The 25,815-nt window shown below is 48.9% G+C and overlaps 1 protein-coding gene across 1 annotated transcript; it reads left to right on the top strand.

Moving 5' to 3' along the window:
* The first annotated feature begins 9,044 nt into the window (after positions 1-9,044).
* On the top strand, positions 9,045-16,420 carry ZNF174 (zinc finger protein 174). Its single transcript, XM_004586696.2, has 3 exons — positions 9,045-9,448; positions 10,378-10,597; positions 15,667-16,420. Exons 1-3 carry the CDS (start codon positions 9,050-9,052, stop codon positions 16,266-16,268), a joined length of 1,221 nt encoding a protein of 406 aa, XP_004586753.2. The 5' UTR covers positions 9,045-9,049; the 3' UTR covers positions 16,269-16,420.
* Positions 16,421-25,815: the final 9,395 nt, after the last annotated feature.

The following is a 25,815-nucleotide window of genomic DNA, read 5'->3' on the forward strand; positions in this document are numbered from 1 at the left end:
GATGCCAACCAACATTCCATATGACCCACAGTTTGTGTCCCAGCTGCTCCACTCCCCATCCGGCTCCGTCCTTCTGGCCTGGGAGCGTACAGAATGGTCCAATGCCCTGGGAACTGCGCATCCCTGTGGGAAACTTGGAAGAAGCTTCTGGTTCCTAGCTTTGGATAGGTTCAGACCCAGCCGTTGAAGCCACTTGGGAAGTAAACCTGTGTGTGGAAGATCTCTCTCTCTCTCTCTGAATCTGCCTTTCCAATACAAATAAATAAGTATTTTAAAATAAAAGTCAAACTCTGAGTTTTCTTGACTCGAAGATGAAAATAGTGATAGACTTGCCTTCACAGGATTATTGTGCAGTTGAATGGGCATGTGAAGTGTTTAGAATTCCACCTAACACACAACACAAACCAGTTTTTCTATTATGACGTCATGGCTTCACCCGTAAAACAGACACCGGTGCCCGGCAGCTGCTCAGGCACCCCAAACCCAATCAATAACTCGGAGCGCCCTGAATTAACCAGACAGAAGCCTGCGCTCCGGGGTTTTCAGGCATTGTGCATGGTGATTGGTCCCCGAGTCTGGCGCAGGAAGACCTTACGGGCAGTGCCTGCGGGAGCATCGCTCAGCACTCCGGCCTTGACCTTTGTGCTTGCTTGTGGTTCCCTGCAGCTTCCAGAGCGCGGTGATGGGGACTCCAGGGCGACTAGGTGACCTAGATAAACCCACTGGGAACAAACACTGGTGGATGCAGAGGACTCCCACAGGGTTGAGTGACCTGCCCGCGCGCGTCCCGTGGGCTTCTCGTGTTCGTTCACTCAGACCTTGGGGCCGCGCAGTGTCAGGAAGGGAACGTTTTCCTGAGCCCAGGGGTTTTCGGCGGCCAGGCGCCAGGTCTGGGACACATGGTCATCACAACCGGGAGTGCTACAGACTCCTAGTGGCTGGACGCCGGATGTGCAGCTAAATAAGATGCAGCAACCCCAGCCTCTTCGCGCGCCCCGGGGGGGCCCCAGCTCAGGGATGCTGAGGTCTGCGAAGCCCCGCCCTGGGATGCCCCCAGCCGCTGCCGAGACGGAAGAGCTGTCTCACCAGTTGGGCTGTACTTCCTGTGTTCTTTATGATAATGCTTAGGTATTTTAACCCATTTGATCCTTGACATCTGAGAACCTGGCTTTGTTTAATTTGTTTTCACCCATTCACTCATTTGTCAGATATTTATTTAGCAGCAGACACTCTTCAAGGTGCTAAGATTCAGTGTGGAGCAAAACAAAGTCCCTGCGCGCAAGAGCCTTCCATTCTGGGGTGGAATGTCATACTAAACGTAGAATTAATTCTTCCTTTCTTACTTTCTTCCTTTCTTCCTTCCTTCCTTCCTTCCTTCCTTCCTTCCTTCCTTCCTTCCTTCCTTCCTTCCTTCCTTCCTTCCTTTCTTTCTTTCTTTTGAAACACAGAGAGGAGGAGAGACAAAGAGAAAGATCTTCCATTTTCTGGTTCACTCTCCAAGCGGCCACAACAACCAGAGCTGAGCTGATCCATAGCCAGGAGCCAGGAATTCCTCCGGGTCTCCCATGAGGAAGGTCTTGGGCCATCCTCAGCTACTTTCCCAGGCTACAAGCAGGGAGTTGGATGGGAAGAGAGCAGCTGGAGGGTCTGGCTTGGAGAGCAGGCTGCTGGAGCAAGGGGGAGAAACTTACTTTTGCTGTTGTTGCTGCCGCTGCTCTAGCACTTTTTGCAACGATGGCCCATGCTGGCTTTCCTCATTGCTGTCTGTGCCAGCTGGCATGGGAGAAAGAAGGTGGATCTAGAGCAAAGTTAGACGCCCCACAATGACCAGTGTTGAGTATGTTTCTGCATCTGGGGAACAAGGGAAGGGAGATACTTAGCGCCGTTATAACTCAGCCGTTCTCACCTTCAGGTTCTGTTCACCTGAGCCTTCCCAGAGAATGAGCATCGTCTGCTTCTCAGGACGCAGACCTGCTCTGCCCTGAAAGGGTGACTGCCTGGCAAGGTGGGAGAATTTCAGCCGCATCTTTACAGTCGGAGTGGCACCTCTTCTCGGGTTTCCCAGCAGCCTCTACTCCTGTGCCTCTCGTTTCTGAACCTGTACGGTAGGCGTGTAGCTGGGTGTCAGGGTCAGGACTGTGCTCAGGTGAGTGTGTGGGGTGATGGGAGAGTAGCTAGGCTCCTGTTGGAGCCAGGTGAGACCAGGCCTCAGGCCTCTCCCAAGAGAGGAGTCAGAATATACACTCAGGACTGCCCAGACCCGGGCTTATCAAGGACAGCCACCACTTCAGCAAAAGGTATGCAGAACATTCAGGCCAGGCAGGACTGGGGAGGCAAGTCTGTCGGTGCCTGGGACAGAGGCTTGACCACACGCTACCTGCTGAGGCAGTCCTGGGCTTGTTGGAATATTGTGTTTCCCTCTGGGCCTTACTAGGCTGGGAGGTATGTGGTGGCGATTGAATGGTCTGGGGCCGTGGCCGTGCCTGCTTTGCCAACCTGCAGCCCCGGCCACAGCAGGAGCAGCTGCCCTTGGAGGTAATGTGCAGCAGAGGGCTGCGTTCTGGGGCTTCACCAAAGGAGTGATGAAAGCCTGGGCCCTGGCTGCGCCTGCACGGATTCCCTAAGGGCTGGCAGATGTTAGCACTGACTCTGCAGGAGAGAATGTCCGTGATTGGCCTGCGTGAACTCCTGTGATTTAACCACCACATGAGGTACATGTTCTTTTTTTGACCTTTTAAAATAAATTTATGTTATTTTTATTGGAAAGTCAGATATACAGAGAGGAGAGACAGAGAGGGAGATCTTCCATCCAATGGCTCACTCCTCAAGTGAACGCAACGACCGGTGCTGTGCCGATCCAAAGCCAGGAGCCAGGAACTCCCTCTAGGTCTCCCACGCAGATGCAGGGTCCCAAGGCTTTGGGCTGTCCTCAACTGCTTTCCCAGGCCACAAGCAGGGAGCTGGATGGGAAGTGGGGCTTCCGGGATTAGAACTGGTACCCATAGGGGATCCTGGCACATACTAGCTGAAGACTTCAGCTGCTAGGCCACCGCGCTGGGCCCTGACCTTTTTTTTTTTTAAACAGATTTATTATTTAACATGTTGGAGAGACTGACTCATTCTTTGATGCCTGATTCTACAGGTGAACTGGGCCCTGGTGTCTGCCATCTTGAAGGACAAGGATCATGGTTTTCGAATGGATTTTCTCATGGAAGCACTGGAAGAACTTGCCAGAAACAAGGACCCCAGGCCCAGGCACTTGACTTAGCTGTTAAGATGGTATTTGGGATACCTGGTTTGAGTTCCAGTTCTGTTTGTTCTGTCTATAATCTAACTTCCTGCCAGCGCATGTCCTGGAAGGTAGCAAAGGATGGCTCGGATGCTTGGGGTCACTGCCACCCTCATGGGACCCTCATTGAGACCTGGGCTCCTGTTTCAGCCTGGCCCAGCCATGGCTATTATGGGTTTTTGAGGAGTAAGCCAGTGGATGCAAAACCTCTGTCTGTTTCTCTCTCTGTGTCTTTGTCTTTTTGCATTTCAAACAAAAATAAGATGTTCCTGGTGCAGTGGGTCAGCAGGCTGACCCCACAGGCATCCATGTCAGTGCTGTTTCTGTTCCCAGCTGCTCCACTTCCGACTCAGCTCCTTGCCTATGGCCTGGAAAACAGCAGAGATTGGCTGACGGCTTGGGGCGCTCCATCATCATGGGAGACTGAGATCAGCTTAACTCTAGCTGTTGCAGCCATTTGGGGAGTGAACCAGCAGATGAAAGATCTTTCTGTGTCTCCTCTTTGTATTCCGCCTTTCAAATAAAAATAAATAATAAAAAAAAAGTTAAAAGAAAAATGAAAGGATTAGTCCTCTTGGCTGGATTCCAGGAACTTGAATTTCAAGCAGTCCCACCATCCCTCAATGGTGAGGGTGCTTTATTCTGGTGCATGACACATTCAGGGTACCTAAGAGACCAGGTCGCTAAGTCTCATTGCAGTGAGTGTGCTGGGCCGAAAAACCTGTACTTGCAGATGCAGAAAGGAGCAAAAGGAAACGTGGACAGACTCTGCCACCCGACCCACCCCACCCCAGATCCCAGTCTTCTCCTTCTGGTGGTGGTTCTGTGTCTGCTTTCTCCAGTGAATTTCAGTTGTAGGAACTACTGCAGGCTGACTCCCACGTGTCTGCTGGCGCATCACCAACTGTGTGGGTGGTCTTGGCGGACCCCTGAAACAGTCCTTGGAGTAATTACTCAGATGTGGTTCTCTCACATCTTTTTTTTTTTTTTTTTTAAAGATTTATTATTATTATTGGAAAGCCGGATATACAGAGAGGAGGAGAGACAGAGAGGAAGATCTTCCATCCGATGATTCACTCCCCAAGTGAGCCGCAACCGGCCGGTGCGTGCCAATCCGATGCCGGGAGCCAGGAACTTCCTCCAGGTCTCCCACGCGGGTGCAGGGTCCCAAGGCTTTGGGCCGTCCTCAACTGCTTTCCCAGGCCACAAGCAGGGAGCTGGATGGGAAGTGGAGCTGCCGGGATTAGAACCGGCGCCTATATGGGATCCCGGGGCATTCAAGGCGAGGACTTTAGCTGCTAGGCCACGCCACCGGGCCCTCTCTTACATCTTTAAACACCAGTCTTGGCTCACACTTTCTGGCAGCTGCAGCCCCTCTATGTATTTTGTTACCTTTACTTGACCCTAATTTGGCTGCAGCTACTTCTGTTCCACTAAAATTGCTCCTGCTGAAGGCTCCTCTTGCCTCCGTCTTGCTGCATCCAATACTTATTTTTTTTTAAGGTTTACTTATTTAAAAAGCAGGGTGACACACAGAAGGAAATAGAGTTTTTCCATCTGCTGGCTCATTCCCCACATGGCTGCAACAGCTGGCACTGGACCAGGCTAAATGCAGGAGCCTGGGGCTCTATCCAGGTCCCCCAAGTGGTGGCAAGGACTCAGTTATTCAAGTCATCACCTGATGCCTTCACAGGCCCATCAGCAGGGATCTGGTTTGGATGTGGAACAGTGGGGACTCAAACCAGAATCCCAGTGTGGATGTGGGCACCCCAAACCACAGTTTAGCCCATCATACCACGATGTGAATTCTTTTTGTTCCTCAGCTTATTGACTGCTCACTGGCACCCAGCCCTCATGGCCACTTCCTCCTCTGTGAAATTCTGTCTTCTCCTGACTTACACGTGCCTGACTTTCCTCCTGCCGCTTGGTCCCGACCTGCTTGGCTGGTGCTCTTCCCACTCCCCTCCCTGGTGCTTCTCCAGCTTTGGGCTTGGGTCCTTCTTCTCACTTCAGTTTCTTTGATTTAGTTAGAGATTCTAAAACAAACCTGAGCACAGAATTCATTGTGGGAATTTATTACAAAGAAAACTTACTGGGTTCTGTCCCCAGAAATGGATTGTATATATGAGGGTAACCCAGGATTTCCATAACCAGTGTCCACAGTTACCATCATGCATATGGACCAGGGACCACTTTCAGTCCCTGCAGTTTCCTCACTCTCATATAAACATTCTGGAATTTCTCATGTAAATATGCTTCAGATATTCTTGTAGCAAGGATTTCCTAATCTTCCTGTACAGTTCAGACTTCTTACCAGAGCCATAGAATTAGAATTCTACTCACTTTACCTCACCACTTGAATTTCTCATATATCCACACATCCAGAACCGAACTTTTACATTTCTTGCCATACCTGCTTCTTTACTCATCATGTCCATCATTGTAAATGGTATTTCCTCCCACCTCTTGGTACCCTGTTCAAACAAGAAACGTTTAGGCTTTCCTTGATAACCCCTTTGCCTCACCCCCCAGGACTAGTCTATCATGTTGATTTTAGTTTTTCTTGTTGTTGTTAAAAATGTATTTATTTTTATTAGGCAGATTTACAGAAAGATTTTCCATTTACTTGTTCACTTCTCACATGGCCGCAACTGCCAGAGCTAAGCTGATCTAAAGCTAGGAACCGCTGGCCTCTTCTGTGTTTCCCATGCAGGTTGCAGCATCCCAAGGCTTTGGGTCATCTTCCACTGCTTTCCCAGGCTACAGACAGGGACCTGGATGGGGGAAGTATAACAGCCGGTGCCATATGGATGCCAGCACTTGAAGGAAGAGGATTAGCCAACTGAGCCATTGCCCTGGCCCTACTTTTACTTCTACTTTTTTTTTTTTTTAATTTAAGATTTTTTTTTAAATAGGAAAGGCAGAATTACAGAGAGAAAGAGAGACAGAAAAAGAAAGAACTTCCATTCTATTGGTTCACTCCCCAAATGGCCTCAATGGCTGGAGCTGAGCCAATCTGAAGCCAAGTGCCATAAGCTTCTTCTAGGTTTCCCACAAGGATATAAGGGCTCAAGTACTCAGTTCAACTTTCTCTGCTTTTCCAGGAGCATCAGCAGGCTTGAAAGTAGAGCAGCCAGGCCTTGAATTGGCACCTGTATTGGATTTGGCTTCAGCAGATAGAGGTTTAGCCTGTTACGCCACAGTGCCAGTCCTGCAAATTAACAGAATTTTAAATTAGAGCAACAGAATTAAATTGTAACAAAAACCCAACTTAAAGAATTTCCATCCCTATTTAAACTTCTATTAAGTTCAGTTGAAATTGAAAGCTGCCCTCTTGGATGAAGTTTGAGGACACTGACTCGGTTAGCCAGTGGTGGATGGGGGTTCGGATCTCACTCCAGCAGATGCCTGCCCCTCACCTGACTTGGGTGAGGGCAGAGGTTTTTGCCCGCCCTCCAATTCTCCCCATGGGTTTGGCTGTGAGTCCTGAGACCCCATCTGAGTCAGCTCCTCTGGCTGAATCTCCTGTGGGATTGCAGGGCTCCTGCGGCAGCTCTCAAAGGGGCATTCAAGTCCTTTCCAGAACCTGGGACTCGGAGAAGGACCCCCTCATTTGCCAGTATAAATCCCTGAGAAGTTGGACTGAAAAGTCTTTAGAACGGCTTATTTCAAAAAACGGTTATTAAATATACAGAAGCACAAGGCACATGCTAGGAGCCACTGTACTGGTACTGTAATTTCCTGGAATAAAGAAAAGTAGTAGGATGTGGTCTTTGAAGCGGCAAAACAATTGTCTACAAGAGGGCAGAGGGCCTGGCGCAGCTGAACTGCTAAAACGCTGTACATTCATCTGAAGTGAGATGGTCTGCTCGCACGTGGCCGGCGGGGCGGCATTAGGCCCCCTCCCCTCCTCGGGAGTCCCGCGTCCCGCCCACCTTCAGCAGGCATCTTTCTGGTGCTCCTGCCCGCCTCTGTGGCTCCACAGCTGCCAGCCCAGCCAGAGTGCTGCCATGCCTGCTGCCCTGCGTCCTCTCTATTGCTGGACCCTCCAAACGGATTTTTTTTTTTTTAAGAAAGCTCTTCTTCTCTACTTGGAATCCATTGAGATCTCGTCAAGATGGAAGATCCTCTCCTCCCCGGTGCAGCACCTCGGTGGCTTCTCCCCGGCCACGGAATACAGTCTAGATCCTGTTCAGCATCCGAGGCCTGGCATGATGTGACAGACTTCTCTCCCACCACTGGTTCGCTGACCCCTCAGGTGTCAGGGTCACCGGGGAGAGGTCTTGCCTTACTGTCTGTGACCTCCCCTCCCCAGTCTTTACCAGGTCACCTATTCACTTGCTTGCAAACACACGTCTGAAACTGAATTTATTCTTTTACAGTTTGTTTCTGTCCACCACCGAACACAGGTTCCAGCAACCCAGGGGAACTGCCACCTGCTCTTAAGAAGAGAGCGGTTTTGTGTGTGCACACGTGTGTATATGCTTTTTAATTAACCCTCTAGGTCACCGCCACACCCTTCAAATACAGATGAAAGCAGATTCAACGGACAAAACAGCACCCTCTTTAAAGTGTCCGTAGGTGGCCATATACTCCCTCTAGGCAGCTTAAAGTTTTTTAAAACTTAAACTTTTATTGTCGTGTTGCATGTCCTGTACGTTGTCTGGCTGGAGACTAATGTAAAACACGCTGCCCTGGTTTCCTGCGGAAGACAGCTCTGCTATCCTCTGGCTTAGGAGACGCGCCCCGCCGGCCGTGGCCGTGGGCAGGCTGCCCATCCCACGGAGACGCCCACTCAGGCCTGACGTAACTGCCTTAGGAAAACGGTGGCTAGGGACCCCCTGACTGACGAGGGCCCCCATTGCGGACCCCTCTAGGTCCGAAGAAGCCAACGACTGTGCAACAGGTGAAAAAGCGAAACATTCTTCAACAGCGGGGCAGGAAATCCGCCGAGCGAGCCTGACGCCAGGCCGCCAGCCCCGCACGCGCCAAAGCCGCGGTGCCGGACTACAGCTACCGCGATGCACTGCGAAGCTGTGAGCAGATCCAAGAGCCAATGAGCAAAGGAAGCTGACGGGAGGAGCCAATCTCTCGGGGGAGAAGGCGGGCTCTTCGCGGTCAGTTCCTCTGCGGTCGTGGGCGTCTCCGCGACGAGCGGCTCCGCCCCGCCCCAGCCCGGACGCCCCGGTTCCGGGTCCTGGGTCCCCCGAGAGGTGAGTGGGCTGCAGGTGGGAGCTGCCGTGCCGCCCGGCATGGAGGTGTCGCAGGCGCCGGGCGCTTGTGGTTAAGGCGTGTACCCCATGACCTCAGCTTTGCTGAGGCGGCCTTGGGCGCCTGCCTGTTCCCGCTCCGGGGATTGCCCGCTGAGGCGCGATACCCGCCGCGGTGTGGCCTGCCCGGGCTCCACCGTTGAGGTCCCGGCGCGATGCTCGAGGCCAGTGTCAGTCAGAGGCGGGAGAGCTGGTGCAGGCTACCGGTCAGACAACATGCACTCGCGCCAGCCCGCTCCGTCTGAGGCCCTCTGGGCTCGGCCCTGAAGTAAAAGAACTGCTGCTGTCTCCTCAGGACGTTGTGGCTTTTCCCTCTTTGCGAGATGGTGCACGAGGCCGCTGACACGACCCCCCTGCCAGGGCCCGTGCTTCCGAGCGTGGAGTGAAAGCCGGCAGATGAGGACTGGCTCTGCATCCCATCTCCCCCGGCCGCGCCATATTTAGAGAGAGGGTTCTTCAGGGACAGACTCCGCAAAGTTTGAACCACACCATGGCAGCTAAGATGGAAATCACCCTGAGCTCCAACCCTGAGGCCTCCAAGCAGGAGAGACACATAATAACGAAGCCAGAAGAGAAACGGGAAGCCACTGTCCCTGAACCTTGCCCGGACCCCGAGCTCTCCCGCCAGAGCTTCCGGCGCTTCTGTTACCAAGAGGTGCCTGGGCCCCACGAGGCGCTGGCCCGCCTGCGCCTGCTGTGCCGCCAGTGGCTGCAGCCCGAGCTGCGCACCAAGGAGCAGATCCTGGAGCTGCTGGTCATGGAGCAGTTCCTGGTCATCCTGCCCCCGGAGATCCAGGCCCGGGTCAGGCATCGGCGCCCCGCGAGTGGCAAGGAGATTGTGAGCCTGGTGGAGGACTTCCAGAGGGCCGCCAAGAAGCCGAAGCAGTGGGTAAGGGGCCGGCTCTGTCCCATAGTCCTGGCATGTTCTGTCCATCGTGTTTGGTCTCTGGATCTCAGACAGGCGCTGCAAATAGACTACATTGCTTCCCAGGTGCTTCTCGCTCCTTTCTGGGAACGGCCTGCAAAGAGTTATCAGATTGTCAGGAAATTCGGCTTCTGGCATCCGTTGAGGAAGTAGAGCACCCGCAGCGGCCCCTTCTGCTCTGGGCCTTCTGTCCTCAGAAGTAGTCCTAAGGTGTTTTTAGTCTGCTGGCAGATTTTCCTCCACCCATTCCTCTGGGAATTCGCTCACAGTCAGAATTCGTGGGCAGCATCATCCTGTTAGGGAAAAAAAATTTAGTGTTGGGGAAACCTCCCTGAACTTTCTTCAATGACACACCTCTGGCCATATTCCCTTTTACTCAGAAGTTACAGCTCACTTAGCCTGTGTGGCTGTGCCTTCCCATCCCAGCCCCCAAGTCAGATCCCAGTTGGGGTTCGTGCAGGTAGCAAACAAGTGCAGGACTTTAGAAAATAGAAACCATTAAGGAACAGATGTGGGCTGTGCTTTTGGGCCACTACTCCTACTGAAGACCCCTGGCAGACCATTTAATAAATAAGAATGGTCCCTGACCGTACTGCTTCCCATTCTTTTGGGGCCTGTTTCCAACAGAAGTATGGAGGGGAGAAGGGATGGGGGATGGGAACCTGCTGGGGCAGCGTCATGAGTGACCCTAATTCTGACACCTTTGACCCCAGGACATGGGAAGAGGCCAGACTTGAAGGACACCCACTTGGAGAACATTGGCTGGTTTGAAGCACCCTCATGCTTGTTCCCCGTGCCCTTTCCTTGGCTTCCCCTGGGTGGTGTCAGAGGGGTCACAGTTGATGCCCCAGGCCACTAAGGACGGAGCGTTAATACATGGGGCTTGTTCCTAGGTGGCAGTCTGCATGCAGGGGCAGAAAGTTCTGCTGGAGAAAACTGGATCTCAACTTGAACAGGAGCTGCCCGACTTTCAACTGCACACTCTGAGGAGAGATCTCAGGGAACAGTCTCTGGAGGAGCTTTCCCCGGCAGGATCTCATGACCAGCTCAGTCCCCATCCCTGGGAGAAATCCCCACTCCTCCAGGAGCCAGCCCCCAAGCCGACTGGGACAGGTAACCATTCTGCGACTCTTCTGTCTGTATCTGCCAAAGCACAGCGTGCACATGTGTGTGTCTAACATCGTATGTGATGACAGTTGTTTCCTTAGAAACGGCAGTAAGGAGCCTGATGGTCTATAAGTAACAAGTATGCTTGGGTCACTTTCTAGCAGTGAGTGTTTAGTAATCCATTTCATTAAAGGAATGTTCTAGAACTTTTCTGTCTTTTTCAGAGCTTTGTATAGTAAAGAGAGATACCGTTGTGGAAGCTGATGAGCTTTCACACCAAGACTGGGTTGAGTTTCATTACCTAACATAGTCTATTGTTCGGAATGTTTTGCTGGTAGAAGGAAAAACCCCACTCCGTAGTCTTTCTCTTCTTCCTGCTCTGGGAAGTTTGGGCGTTCAGCCCCGAGTCTGGGTGTCTGGTTCTCTGCCTGCGGTGCAGTGCTCGTGCAGTTTGTCCCCCTGGGCTATACATTCTGTGAGCTCTGGTACTGAAGCACAGGGACACTTTGGCCGGGTTTGGTGATATAAATATAGGAGAGGAAGATTACAAGAACACCAGGGCCTTGTTTCTTTAACACTTGCTATATTCAACAAACTCCTTGTATTTTAGTCTCTTGAAGCGGCTATAATAAAATATTAGAGAGTAGCTTATAAGTAATAGAGATTCATTTCTCATAGTTGTGCAGGCTGCAGGGTCTGAGATGAAGGTGCTATTGTGGCTGGGTGGTGGTGAGGGCCCGATTCTGTACCCTCACATGGCAGAAGGGGCCAGCAAGCTCATACTTACCTGCACAGAGCCCTCAGGACCTCAGAACACCATCCCTGTGGGAGTTTCAGCAGTGCATTTGAGGGGAACATAAACACTCAGTACTTTATACTTTGATAGTAGTCTGAGGACACAAGAAACGAGGAAGACTGGAACATTGAGTAGAAAAGCTGGTTACTTTGGCTGTCACTGACCTGAAGGAAATAGCTCCCCTCCTCTTCACCAGCACGTTCACTTCTTTTGCCTTAGCTGCCTCTGCAGCTCCCTTGTTTGATTGGATTCCCGAGAGGTAGCTGTCTGTGACCTCCGCCCCAGGGGCCCCCAGTGAATTTCTCCAGAGCTGCTCTGTTCACTACAGTAGCCACTGGCCTCCTGTGACTTTTCAAAGTTTACCCGTTGAAGTATATGTCACACATTGTGAAATTCACCCTTTTGGGGTGTACAGTTCAGTGCTTTGTACCCTCCCAAGGTTGTGCAGCCATTACCACTACTTCTGAAACATTTTCATGCCCTCAGACAGACCCCATAACCATTAGCAGTCCCCGAATCTCCATCCCCCAGACCCATCAGCTGCTAACCTGCTTTCTGCGCTGGGTTTGCTTCTTGTGAGCATTTTATGTAACTAGAACGATGCTTCCATTAGCTCAGATCCAGTGAATTAGAAGATAGAAGATCTTTGTCTTTCCCTCTGTAAATCTGCCTTTCCAATCAAAACAAATAAGTATTAAAAAAAAGATGCATTTATTTTGATTGGAAAGGCAGATTTACAGAGAGGAAGGACAGAGAAAGTTCTCCCATTCTCTGGTTCACTCCCACCCAGGTGGCTTTAATGCTGGAACTGAGCCGATCTGAAGGGGAGGACGTGGAACTCACACCTACATTCTAATAAAGGATGCTGGCATCAAAAGCAGAAGCTCAGCTCACTGGGCCACAATACCAGTCCTACTTAGAAGGCTTAGATTAGCCTAGAGTTGGACAAAATCATCTTTTAAAAAAAAAAGATTTATTTATTTTTATTGCCGTGTCAGATATTCAGATAGGAGGAGAGATAGAGAGGAAGGTCTTCCATCCGATGATTCACTCCCCAAGTGGCTGCACTGGTCAGAGCTGAGCCGATCCGAAGCCAAAGCCAGGAGCTTCTTCTGGTTCTCCCATGTGGGTGCAGGGTCCCAAGGCTTTGGGCTGTCCTCGACTGCTTTCCCAGGCCACAAGCCGGGAGCTGTGTGGGAAGCGGGGCTGCCCAAATTAGAACCAGCGCCCATATAGGTCCTAGGGCATGCAAAGCGAGAACTTTAGCTCCTAGGCTACCATGCTGGGCCCTGGACAAAATCATCTAATACAGAGCCTATTTTATAATAAAGTGTTGAGGGCCCAGTGCAGTAGCCTAGTGGCTGAAGTCCTTGCTTTGTGTACACTGGGATCCCATATGGGCACCAGTTCGTGTCCCAGGTGCTTCACTTCCCATCCAGCTTCCCTGCTTGTGGCCTGGGAAAACAGTAGAGGATGGCCCAAGGCCTTGGGACTCTAAACTTGCATGGGAAACCCAGAGGAAGCTCTTGGCTTTGAATCAGTTCAGCTTCAGCCATTGCAGCCATTTGGGGAGTGAACCAGCAGATGGAAGATCTTTCCCTCTGTCTCTCTTTAGATCTGACTTTCTAATAAAAATAGAGAAATAATATAATAAAGTGTTGACTATCTCATCTAATTTATATAAGACATGATGGGATGAGAAAACACAAAATGTACCCAAAAACCACTCGCACGTTCATTTAGGAGACACAGATGGAGCTGTTGGCTCCTGGCCTTGGCCTGGCCCAGCTCCATCCATTGTGGCCATTTGTGTAGGAGTAAAGCAGCAAGTGGAAGATCTTTATGTCTGTCTGTCTTTCTCTTTCAAATAAATACATATTAAAAAATACATACTGGTACACAGTATATTTACCACAAAGGTGTACTTATACATAGTACATAAGTGTAAGTATACTTAACCTGATAATTAATGTAGCTGAGGGGCTGGCACAATGGCTCAATTGGCTAATCCTCTACCTGCAGGTGCCAGGACCCCATGTGGGCACTAGTTTGTGTCCCGGCTGCTCCACTTTCCATCCAACTCCTTGGGACCCTGAACCTGTGTGGGTGACCGGAGGAGGGTTCCTGGCTCCTGGTTTCAGATCAGCTCAGCTCCACTCTAGCCACTGTGGCTGTTTAGGAAATGAACCAGCAGAAGGGAGGTCTTTCTCTGTCTTTCCTATAAAAATAAATAAATATTTAAGAAAAATATACTGACTTTCCAATAACAATAAAATTAAAAAAGAAAAACAAATAATGATGTGACTGAATTGTACCTTTGGCTTACTCACTGCCCAGCATTGTGAGGTGGCATTGTAGCCCTCGCCCAGGAAAATATTGAAAACTCAAAATATGGGTCCTAGTGAATATATCATAAGGCTAAAATATTGTTAAGTAAAGAATCACCTGTAATACTGTTACGAACATTTTTGTACCTATTTTTGTGTGGATGTAGGTTTTTGCTTTTCATTAGGAGTGAAACTACATAATGATATGGTTTTGTGAGGAGCTACCAGGTAGTCCTCCAAAGTGACTGTACCATTTCAGATGCCCAACAAAGTATGAAGATTCCAGTTTTTCCACCAACCATAATTGTCAGCACTTGGTAGCAGTCTGTTTTATTCGTCATTTTATTAAGTATGAAGATGAAGAGGTATGTTTTTGTGCCTTTTTTTTTCACAAGATATATTTATTTTTGTTAGAAAGTCAGATCAGATTTGTGAAAAGGACAGAGAGACCTTCCATCTGCTGGTTCACTCCCTAAATGGCTACAACAGCCAGAGCTGAGTCAGTCTGAAGCCAGGAGTCAAGATCCTCCTCCAGGTTTCCCACATGGGTTAAAGGTCCCAACGCTTTAGGTCATCCTCTACTGCTTTCCCAAGCCGCAGGCAGGGAGCTGAATGGGATATGAACTGGTGCCCATATGGGATTACAACACTTGCAAGGTAAAGATTTAGAAACCGAGTTTTTGTGCCAGAGTCCCTTTTGTGCTTTTAATTTGCATTTTCTAGACTAATGGTGTTGAACAGCTTTTTCTGTGTTTATTGGCCAGTTGTGCACAATGTTTGGGTAAATGTCTAGAATTCAGATCCTTTACCCATTTAAAAATTGAGTTACTTGTCTCTGATTGAGTAATAAGAATTCATTGTATTTTCTGGGAGTGGGGATGTGGAAAAAAGAATTGATTGTATTTCTGAATATTAGGTTCGTGTGTGTGTGTGTGTGTGTGAGATCATATACAGATATGATTTGCAACTACCCTTTCCCATTCTATGGCTTCTCTTCACTTTCTTAACAGTGTCTTTTGAGGCACAATTGTTTTTTAAACAGTCTCATCTTTTTTTTTTTTTTTCCGTTCTCAGTGTTTGTGCTTTTGGTGTCATTTGTAAAATACCATTGGCCTAAAGTCACATCCAAGACCACAAATATTTAGCTTACATTTTCCACAACATTGTCTTGCAAATATTGGCCAGAATCAATTCACTGTAATTGTATGTCCTGCTTATTTGAGTTAAAATTAAGTAAAATTCAGCATTCAGTTCCTCCCTACCACATCTCAAGTTCTCATAATGCACATTATCACATGCAGCTGTTTACGGCCATACTGAAGCTCACAGAGGCTTCCCAGTCACAGGAAGTTCTATTGGACAGCACTGTTCCACGCCCTCCAGCTTGTCACAGGCTATTCTAGCTCTTTCCATTTGGATCTCCAGTCTGGGCAGTAAGACAGTGGGCAGCTTCTGATTTGGGTACATGTCTAGTCCGCTGTCCAGTTTCTAAACACATATGGTGTCCATTTGGTAATTTAAAAGGGAAAAACACCACAGTTACTGCATCTGCTATCCTTTGACTAGAAGAGGCTGTCAGCGTCTGCCTGTGTCTGTGAGGGCCACTTGTTGAAGTAGTTCAGGTGCTGGACTATAAAAGGGCTTGTGCCCTTCCAATCTGAGTCTTTCCCTAAAGGTAGGAAGGAGTAAGGTGGTTGGAGAACTTGGCTCCTAATTTTAATAGAAATCAGAATCACCCCTGTAGTCCAATCCTTGTGCAAATTTCCAGGCCTGACCTCAGGAGACTGACTCTGTAGGTGTGTGGGGTTGGGGAAGCCTCCACCTTGGGGATCTAGCCCAACTTGCCACTGCAAGACTGCCCTTCAAGAAATCTTGCAATATATCCCATAATGGTTTTGCTGCGATTCTTTCTTCTGAGTCCAGAAAATGAAGCATATTCTTTCTAATTATAGAGGCCCCCAGAATGAGAAGTGACAACAAGGAAAACCCACAGCAGGAAACGGTTAAAGGAGCAAAGCCATGTGCAGTGTCGGCTAGCAGATCCAAGGGGAATGGGCTGCCAAGTCCAGAACCACGAGGGGCGAACATGAGTGAGCCACGGCTGTCCCGGAGGCAGGTTGGCTCTCCACATGCTCAGAAACCATTTGCTCACTACCAGAGACACTGCAGGGAACTGGAATGCACGAGCAGCCCCCTCAAAAGCCACCCACTGAGGGAGCTGAAGAAAAGCAAAAGTGGGAAAAGAAGCCTGGGCAGCCGTTTGCAGCGTCTTGGGCACCAGCCAACCCGCTCAGCCAAGAAACCTTACAAATGCGATGACTGTGGGAAAAGCTTCACATGGAACTCGGAGCTGAAAAGACACAAGAGAGTGCACACGGGAGAGAGGCCCTATACCTGCGGAGAGTGTGGGAACTGCTTCGGGCGGCAGTCGACCTTGAAGCTACACCAGAGAATCCATACTGGGGAGAAGCCATACCAGTGCAACCAATGTGGGAAAAGCTTTCGCCAGAGCTCCAACCTTCACCAGCATCACAGGCTCCACCATGGGGACTGAGAGGAGCATCTTGTGCCCAACGGCTGCCAGGCAGGACTCTGTGTTCCTCCTCCCCTTACCTGCATGGGAACCATAGACCGCCTGCGTGACTCAGGACAGCAGGAGGCCCTGGGGGAGGCAGGGGAGGAGCCCTAGAAGGGGCTGACATGGATCCTGACGGTACATGGTAGTGAGATGAAGACATGGCAGGTGAATGGCAGTCTCCGTGGAAAGCAAGTATGGAGAAACTACTGAGAGGGAAGCTCGATGACCCCTGGGCAGCTCTCCTCTGTTGCTTTATTTATCTTCCAAAATCCACCAAAAGGTAAATTCTGCATATGTCATGATTTCCTGTCATTCCAGACAATCCGGTGAACCACCAAAGTTCCAGGCTGTGTTCCTGAGGCAGAAACACTTTCTGTGACATCCTGCTCTTCATGGCAAAGAATAAATTCAGTGACATTATGTACATGCTGGTGTGAGGAAAGGGTTCCAAGGGGGAAAAAAGGAAAAAAAAATCGTGGCTGAGGAAAAAGGAAATGGCATGTGGTTGCTGCGTCCCCGGCCCGAGAGGTAGAAAAAGCTACTGCAGTAAGCGAACCATGGCTCAGTACCTCCCTGCGCACATGAAGGGCAGTCCTCCCTGCTCTCCCTTCTCCCTGCGGCCGTTGGTTTCAGAAATAACAAAATAACTGGGCGGATGAAATGCCCTAAAATTGCATTATGGTTGCAGATGTCAGTAGATTTACTAAAAATCCTTGAAATGCATTAACTTTATTATACATGAATTTTACCTCAGTGATGTTTTAAAATATGACAAAAATATATTTATATGAAATGTCAGAATCCCAGAAGATCCTCTAATCCTACTCCCTCGTTTTCTAAAAATACAAATGAAGGCCTAATTGTTAGCACCCTGGGCAAACCAGCTCAGTTTTCAGTGTGGGGACAGCTTTGGGCCAGTCAGGTTCTACCTCCTGTGGAGACAAGCAGGTGGCATTCTTCCTGGGTCCCTGCCAGTCACCCCAGGGTGCTCTCACATCCCCTGCCTGCAAGTACACACTCATGGGCCTTCGCATGCACTTCTGCTTTTGTCTTGGCCCATGACACCCCACAGCTTCCCAAGTCATGGGACAGCTTTCCTGCAGAGGTATTCAGTCTGGCCACAACCTTGCCCATAGGAGACATTGGCAGCATTCAGAGACAGTCTGGGAAGAGCAGAGCCTCCAGGGAGGCAGTGTTGCTGGGGACCTCCAAGAAGGCAGAGGGTGGGCTTGTGTGTATTAAGCACCTCCTTGTATCCAATACAGCCCCCCAGCAACCATGTGGCTTAACCTCAGTTGTGCGGAGGTTGGGGGACAGCACCCTGTACTCCCCAGCTCTATCAGGACAAGAACCTTGCCTCCATCATTGTAGCCCTTGCCCTCAGCCCACGTCCAGCCCAAAGAGGCAGTTGTTCAGTAATTGAATAGTTGACACCTTCTGTTTTCCCCAAGGGTCCATTTTAGGCTGAATTCTGTGATCCCAGGGAGAGTCAATGGAAGCAAAGTGACGCGTCTGTGTTTGGGGCAGAGGCTTACTGAAGCCCAGTGGCTTTCCTCCTAGCTGTGATGGCCTTGGAGGCCTTCACCCCTGGTCTCCCACGTCGGCACACAGCCTGTCTGTACCTCCCTCTAGCCTGCAGCCACTGGTCAGGGCCTCTGTATTTCTCATTCTGTTCCCCAGACCCCTACCCCATCTTGTTTTTCTAGGCCAGACCTTTCACTGTTGCATATATGCCTCCGAGTCATGGTCATGTCTGTGTCAGTTCCTGTTGATACTTAACAGATGATTGTGAAAGTCAGTGGCTTAAAACAAAACAAACTTCTGTGTGAGTCTGGAGGGCAGAGGTTAAGAATGAGCCTTGCTCTGCCAGAGCCAGGCTGTTCGATCCCCTTGGGAGGCTCTGCGAGTGAGTCTGTGTGATGGTCACCCATGTCCTTTGGCTTATGGGCCTGTCTTCCCTCCCCGCTCATCACATCAGCTGCTCGCCTGCTTCTGGTCCTTTGGTTTCCCTCTTCTGAGGATCATTAGAATCCTCTTAGGCCTGGGATGATCCCGTCTCAAGACCCTGAACTAATTACCCACTGTGAAGGCCTTGTGCCACATAAGGGAGTGTATCAGGTTCCAGGGCTTAGGATGTGGATATGTGTTTGTTTTTGTTTTTGTTTCTTTCCTGGGGGAGAGGGGTGTCCGATAGTCACCAGACTCGCTCATCTTCAGTCAGCCTGGTCCGCCAAAGAAGGCCTCTCCCCAAAGAGAAGGAACATGGGTATCTACTTCCCCTATTTACAAAGCTTGCTCAGCTCAGTGTACTTCAAAGAACCTGTGTGTGCGTGTGTGCAGGTGTATGTGTATGTGTGTTTCTGCTCCTGCTGACTGCAAAATCAATAACTATATAATCTTGGTGTCTTTGGATGATGAACTGTTCAACTGTGGATCTTGAATAAATGTGATGAGATCGCCATGCTGCTTGTTTGTTCTTTTCTGAAAGATTTCAAGTCTGACGCTGCCTTGCCTCCCTGGATTCAAGTTCAGCTCAGGACCAGTAGTGGCACAGTGGACCGAAGGGAGGCCCCCAGGGTGCTGTATTCAGATAAAGGGTTCCCCTGTTCCTCTTTGCCAGTGTGTGATCCACCAGATGGCCTGGCTTCAAACTACCAGCCTACTGATTTGACCAGCTGCCTTTTGGAGTACCTCATTGGAAGAAAAGAACCTCCCCTCCTGTCATGTGCAGTCTTTGTCTGTGGAACAGCCTGGAAGTTTCTGCCATCTTCCCTAGGCCTTACGCTGCACTTAACCATGTCAGCTGCCATAACTTCTGCCCCAGGTGGCTTCAGGGAGATAGAGGAAGCCCCAGTGGATGAGAGGGGTCTGAATAACATAGATCTTCAAGAAAAGCCTTTTTTAATTGACAGCAGATGAGGACTTGGGAAAACCTGTCCCATGATATGGTTAACTCACCCAACGTCAGCAGTAACTATGCACAGTACCACAGTGTTAAACTCTCCCGTTTCTGGAATAATAGTGTTTTGTAGCTCTATTAAGGTATTTCACATGCCAGGAACATTCATCCACTTGAAGTCTAATTGAGTAAATACAGAATATGCAGGGTTGTGCAGCTCTCACTTAGACTAAGGTTAGGACATTTTCAACAGCCCTACCACCTGTCATTTCCCATTCCTGCATCCTCCCTCCTCAAGCTCCGTCCTCTCTTCCCTACATGGTGCCTGCAAGGCATTTCCATGCAGTACTATATATCATGGATTTCCTCCACTGTGTGGCCAGCTCACATTATCTGTTCATCTGCTGATAGACCTTTGAGTTGCTTCCATGTTTGGGCTATTGGGAATCACGATGTTGTGAACACTGGCTACAAGTTAGCTCTTGGGCTATACCTAAAGGCAGACTTACTGGATCTTACAGTAATTTTATGTTTTACTTTTTCAGGAAGAACCTAACTGCCACAGGAATTGTACTTTTTTTTTTTTTCTGCATTGCCACCAGCAGTGTAGGGGTAGTTCATTTTCTCCACATCCTACTTGTTAACTGTGTCTCTTGATGTTAGCCACCCTAAGTGACATAAAGTGGCATCTTGTGATTTTGATTATGTCTCACTTCCCTCATGACTGGTGATGTGGGAATCTTATCACGTATTTACTGGCCATTTGTGTATCAGCTTTGGAGAAATAGCTATTCAAAATCTGCTCATTTTGTTAATTTGATTCTTGTTAATTGGTGATTGAGCTGTAAGAATTCTTTATTCTAGAATCAAGTCCTTCTTAGATTATTTGCAACTGTTTTCCCATTCACTTGCAGTATAAATTTGTATGACTGTAGTGTGTCTCTTTAAGATAGCCGTCACCTGCCAAAACACTAAAGTGGCCTGTCACTTTAATTGCCAATGACATAACTTGATTCCTTTGCAACACCATTCACACCAGTTACACCACTGCCATAGGCTGCCCACTACCTAACCACACATGGCTCCTATTTTATTAATAGAAAAGCCTGAAAAACTCTGTTAGAACAGCTCTTTTGTTCAGACCCTTGAATAAACAACTTTTCCCTCTAGGAAAACTAATATTTATCACACTTATAATAAGTGAGAGCCATTACCAAGCTCTTTATGTTAAAGAATCTCATTTGATTGCTACAACAACCCTGGAAATTGTGTCCCCCCCTTACAGGGAAGGAAGCTGTGCCAGTTCAACGTTTAAGCAGTTTGCTGCACCACAGTGGCAGCAGACAGCCCCACGGCTAGAACCAGGTCCAGCTGGTGCAGGTTGCTCCCTCTCCAGATGCACAGATTCAGGGGCCTGGGAAATTAGCTGTGGGAGGTGTGGGATTGTTACCGAATCTCCTGGAACCCTAGCAATATGGATGTGGGATGAGAGAGATGAGGGGCTGATGATCAGCTGTTGATGGTGGGAAGAGTAGCCCAGGAACAGAATTCTAGGCCAGCTTTCCCAAGACATGGCTGCCTCTGAGATCGCTTCATGCAGCTTGGTCCTTTTATGCTGGGATGGATTTATAGGAGATTTACTCTGAGAACAAATAGGTAAAGTGGTCTATCCATATAGGGGATTATTATTCAGCACTGAAGAGGAAGGAGGCACTAATATATGTTACACTGTGAATGAACTTTGAAAACATGGTGCTTAGTATTGTGTGAAGTCACTAGTATGAGCGCCCAGAATGAGCAGATTGATAGACACAGAGGAGTGGTTGGCAGGGAGGGTGGGGGAGGGGGACTGGGTTCCCTTTGACATGATTAACATGTTCTGGAATTAGTGGTGATGGCTACATGACCTTGTAAATTTACTAAAACACTGAATCATGCATTTCTTCAAAAAGATTTATTTTTATTGGAAAGTTAGATATACAGAAAGGAGGAGACAGGAAGATATTCCGTCCAATGATTCACTCCCCAGGTGACCGCAATGGCTGGTGCTAAGCTGATCTGAAGCTAGGAGCCAGGAGCTCTTCCGGGTCTCCCACACAGGGCAGGGTCCCAAGGCTTTGGGCCGTCCTCAACTGCTTTCCCAGACCACAAGCAGGGAGCTGGATGGGAAGTGGAGCTGCCGGGATTAGAACCGGTGCCCATATGGGATCCCAGGGCATTCGAGGCGAGGACTTTAGCCGCTAGGCTACGCCGCCGGGCCCTGAATCATGCATTTTTTTTTTTTTAAGATTTATTTTATTTTTATTACAAAGTCAGATATACTGAGATGAGGAGAGACAGAGTGTGAACTTTAATGATGTATTTATTATATCTCTTTCAGAAAGAGAAAAAAAAAAAACATCGCAGACAGATCCATGGCCTGAAGCTCCGCTCCCCCGAGGCCCCACAGTCAGTGGAGGTTGACTCAGTACATGGGGCAGGGCTTGTGGCTACCTCCCGTCCAGCCAGGGCAGCAGAAGTAGAGTACCTAACTGGGGATCTGGGACCCCTGTCCTGCACCTGCTTCTAGACCCTGCTACTGAGGTTCCAGCCAAGTTCCTGTTCAGCTGGCTTCCTCACCCCTCAGAGCCATCTCACTTCTAAAGTATCCCCCGGAGGCCACCCAGGAATAAGGAGTCAAGTCGGTGGGAGCCCTCTTGTGAATCCATGCTGATGAGGGCACCTTCAAATGCAAGACACCAAAGGGGTGGGCCTTGGCTGTCACTTGGGGGCTCCTGAGGGTACGGCTATGAAACAAAGCTTTGGCATGGCTTTAATGCCCTTTTATGGGCAGAACTAGCCTACAGGAATCCCCCAAACCCATGCTGGTCCTGGGCCTCACCCAGGGCTCAAGCAGCTCCAGGAACATACCAGGGAAGGGGAGTTTGTAGCAGGCCTAGACCAAAGGCCGGGCTTCCACCCTGCTCTGTTTCCCAACCCTGTGACCCCGGAGGTGATGTTTGAGTTCTGCAAGCTCTGCTGTTTCCTGGGACATGGGAGACCCGCCCTGCTGCTTTACAGGTTTCTGTAGCTGGCTCCTAGTTCTGGAGCTTTGGGAGCAGGTGCCAGCATCTGCCTGGCTGTGGTGGGGCCACAGGGCACATGGCTTCAGCCTCATAATGGCAAGAATGGTGGGCGGCACATGAGGGTTTCAGGGAGGCACAGGCTTCTTTAACTCATCCATTAAAAAAAATTGATTATTTTTATTGGAAAGTCAGATTTACAGAGAGGAGAGACAAAGCTCTTCTGTCTGCTGGTTTACTACCCAGGTAGATGCAATGGCCATAGCTGGACTACCGAACCCAGGAGCCAAGAGCCAGGAGCTTCTTCCAGGTCTCCCACATGAGTGTAGGGTCTTAGGGCTTTGGGCCATCCTTGACTGCTTTCCTAGGCCACAAGCAGGGAGCTGGATGGGAGGTGGAGCAGCCAGGATACACCTGTATGGGATCCCAGCACATGCAAGGCAAGAACTTTAACCACTAGGCTACTGTGCTGGGCCCCTTAACTCTTTCTTAAGGGAGTTAATCCAGCAGAAACCTGGCTCATAATAACTGAAGAAGTCCTTGAGAGAGGAAAGGTCCTATGTTCTTGGGTTAGCACTTGCTTATATTGTAGTAAAAGTGAGTCATGTCTCCAAAGGGGTGTTTTTAAATAAAGTCAGTGTCCTGGGGAGGAGTGGCCAGAACAGAAATTCATCCCGTGTCCCCTTCCGTATCATCCTCTTCAGCCTTGCTTGGCTGTTCTACTGAAATATCCTCAGGCCCAGAGGTGTCCACTCCATCAATCACCCCGCCAAAGGTATCCTTCATGTCTGTGATCACGCTTTTGGTCTCCAGTATTTCTTCTTCTTTTTTTAAGATTTATTTATTTTTATTGGAAAGTCAGATATACAGAGAGAAGGAGAGACAGAGAGGAAGATCTTCTGTCTGATGGTTCACTCCCCAAGTGACCACAATGGCTGGTGCTGTGCTGATCTGAAGCTAGGAGCTCTTCCGGTTTTCCCACACGGGTGCAGGGTCCCAAGGCTTTGGGCCGTCCTCAACTGTTTTCCCAGGCCACAAGCCGGGAGCTGGATGGGAAGTGGAGCTGCCAGAATTAGAACTGGTACCCATAGGGGATCCTGGCATATTCAAGCTGCTAGGCCACTGCGCTGGGTCCTATCAAGAGGACTTTTGTTAATCATGATCTTTTCCAGTTCTGTAAACATTTTAGGTTTTTTTTCCTATTTATTTGAAGTTTGCCTTAAAAATTTTGATAATGATTATGAATATGGACAATTCTGGTTCTTCCAGTCTGTAAACACAGGATGTCCCTCCAGTTATTTGTCTTCTTCAAATTCTTTATCAATATTTACAGTTCTCATTGTATAGATTTTCCACCTCTTTCATAAAGTTTTGTGTTTTTTTTTTGTTTGTTTGTTTTTTTGCGGTTGGACTCTCTGTCCGACACAGCGGCCGGGAGGCTTTATTGTACATGCGCTAGGCTGGGCCAGGCAGGGACTGCGCAGGTCGGGGCGGGGCGCTCTCCGGGGTCTCGGTCGGGCGGACGCTCCGGGCGAGTGGGACGGCTGCCTCCTGCCGCGGCCATCTACTTGGCCCTCTGTCGCATCTTCCTCCGCTTGCGTTTCAGCCTGCGCATCCGCTTCCTCCTCCACTTGGCTCTCATGGCTCGGAGGTGTCAACAACAATGGCGCTAAAGCCGAGACCTTCATAAAGTTTATTCCAAGGTGTTCTACCTCCATTTTTAAGTATTTATTTTTATTGGAAAGGCAGATTTACAGAAGAGAGACAGAGAGAAAGACCTTCCATCCACTGACTCACTCCCTAAGTGGCTCCAACAGCCTATCTGAGCCTATTTGAAGCCAGGAGCCAGGAATTTCTTCCACACAGGTGCAGGGTCCCAAGGCTTTGTCATCCTTTACTGCCTTCCCAAGGCATAAGTAGGGAGCTGGATGGGAAAACAGAGCAGCCAGGACACGAACTGATACCCGTATGGGATCCTGGTGGTTGCAAGGCAAGGTGTTCCATTCTTTTTGAGGCTATCATTAATGGGATTGTCTTCTAGGTTTTCCTGTGAGATAATTATTGGTATAGAAATGGAACTAAGTTTTGTATGTTTGGCATGTGAAACTACTGGGTATTTTTAGTTGTAACAGCTTTTGTGGAACCTTTAGTTTGTACATACAGGAGCATGTCATTTGCAAACAATAGTAAGTTTACTTCTTTTTTGATTGGGATGCCTTTCATTTCTTGTTGTCTGTCCTTTGAAAGCAAATGTTGAGAGCAGGTATTTTTGCTTTGTACCAGATCTTTGTTGACAACTTTTGTTTCTTTCCAGTGATTATGATGTTAGCTGTTAGATATTCATTAGCAGTCTTTATTGTGTTGCATAAATTTTCTTCTACACCATCGTTATCATAAAACGATGTATAACTCTGTATCAAATGCTTTCCCTCAATCTATAGTGATGATCATGCGGTTTTAATATTCCACTGCTAATGTGTCACATTGATTTGCATATATTCACTCTACTTTTCATCCCTGAGATAAACCCCACTTGGATTTTAGAAAGCGGTATTCCTAACATGTTGTTGGGTTAAATTCTCAGTGTTTCACTGAGGGTTTCTGCATGCTTGCTGATCGATGGTATTTGCCTATAGGGGTTTTTTCCCCCCATACCGTATTCTTGTCATTCTTGGTAAGAGAGTGATGCTAGACTTATAAAATGAATTAAAAGTAATCCCTCTACTTTTGTTTTGGAAATTAGCTTAAGAAGGATAAATATTAACTTTTCTTTCAGTGTTTGGTAGAATTAAGCCATGAAGCCATCCTGGCTGCTCCACTTCCTATTCGCCTCCCTGCTTATGGACTGGGAAGGCAGCAGAGGACAGCCCAAAATCTTAGGACCCTGCACCCAGGTGGGAGACCTGGAAGAAGCTTCTGGTTTCAGATCAGCTCAGCTCCAGCCTCTGTGGCCACTGAGGGAATGAACCAGCAGATATAAGATCTTTCTGTCTCTCCTTTTTTCCATAAAGCAGATGTGTTTCCAATAAAAATAAATTAATCTTAAAAAGAATTTTTAGCTTTATTTGAACAGCAGAGAGACAGAAAGAGCCAGATACATAGAGAGCTTCCATCCACCGGTTCAGAGGCAGGATCTGGGGTCACTCACTTGAACCGGTTCTCCAGTGAGTAGCAGGAACCTTGTCACTGGAGCCATCACCGCCACATCAGCCAGAAGCTGGAAGAGGAAGGGTGTCAGCTCAGGGGCTGACATACAAACGTAAATCACCAAGGCCCTCTGGGTATCTATTCTGATGCGCGACGGCTCTTTACCTGTACATGGCAATATGGAACTCGAGGGAAAGGGGAAGTCCAGGCTCCCATTAAACGTAGTCGTGGTAGCCACAGCAGTGGCCAAGCTCGATTGGCGAGACTAATAGCCGAGCTCACAGGACACACTGTAACCAATCCAAAAAGCCCGAGAATAACCCGGCGCTGGCGCGAAGGTGTCCACCCAGGTCGAACCAGAGGCACAAAGCAACACAGTACACACGGCAGAGACGCGCTAGGCAGGCGCAGAGGT

Source organism: Ochotona princeps, chromosome 24, assembly GCF_030435755.1.
Source record: "Ochotona princeps isolate mOchPri1 chromosome 24, mOchPri1.hap1, whole genome shotgun sequence".
NCBI classification, from domain to species: Eukaryota; Metazoa; Chordata; class Mammalia; order Lagomorpha; family Ochotonidae; genus Ochotona; species Ochotona princeps.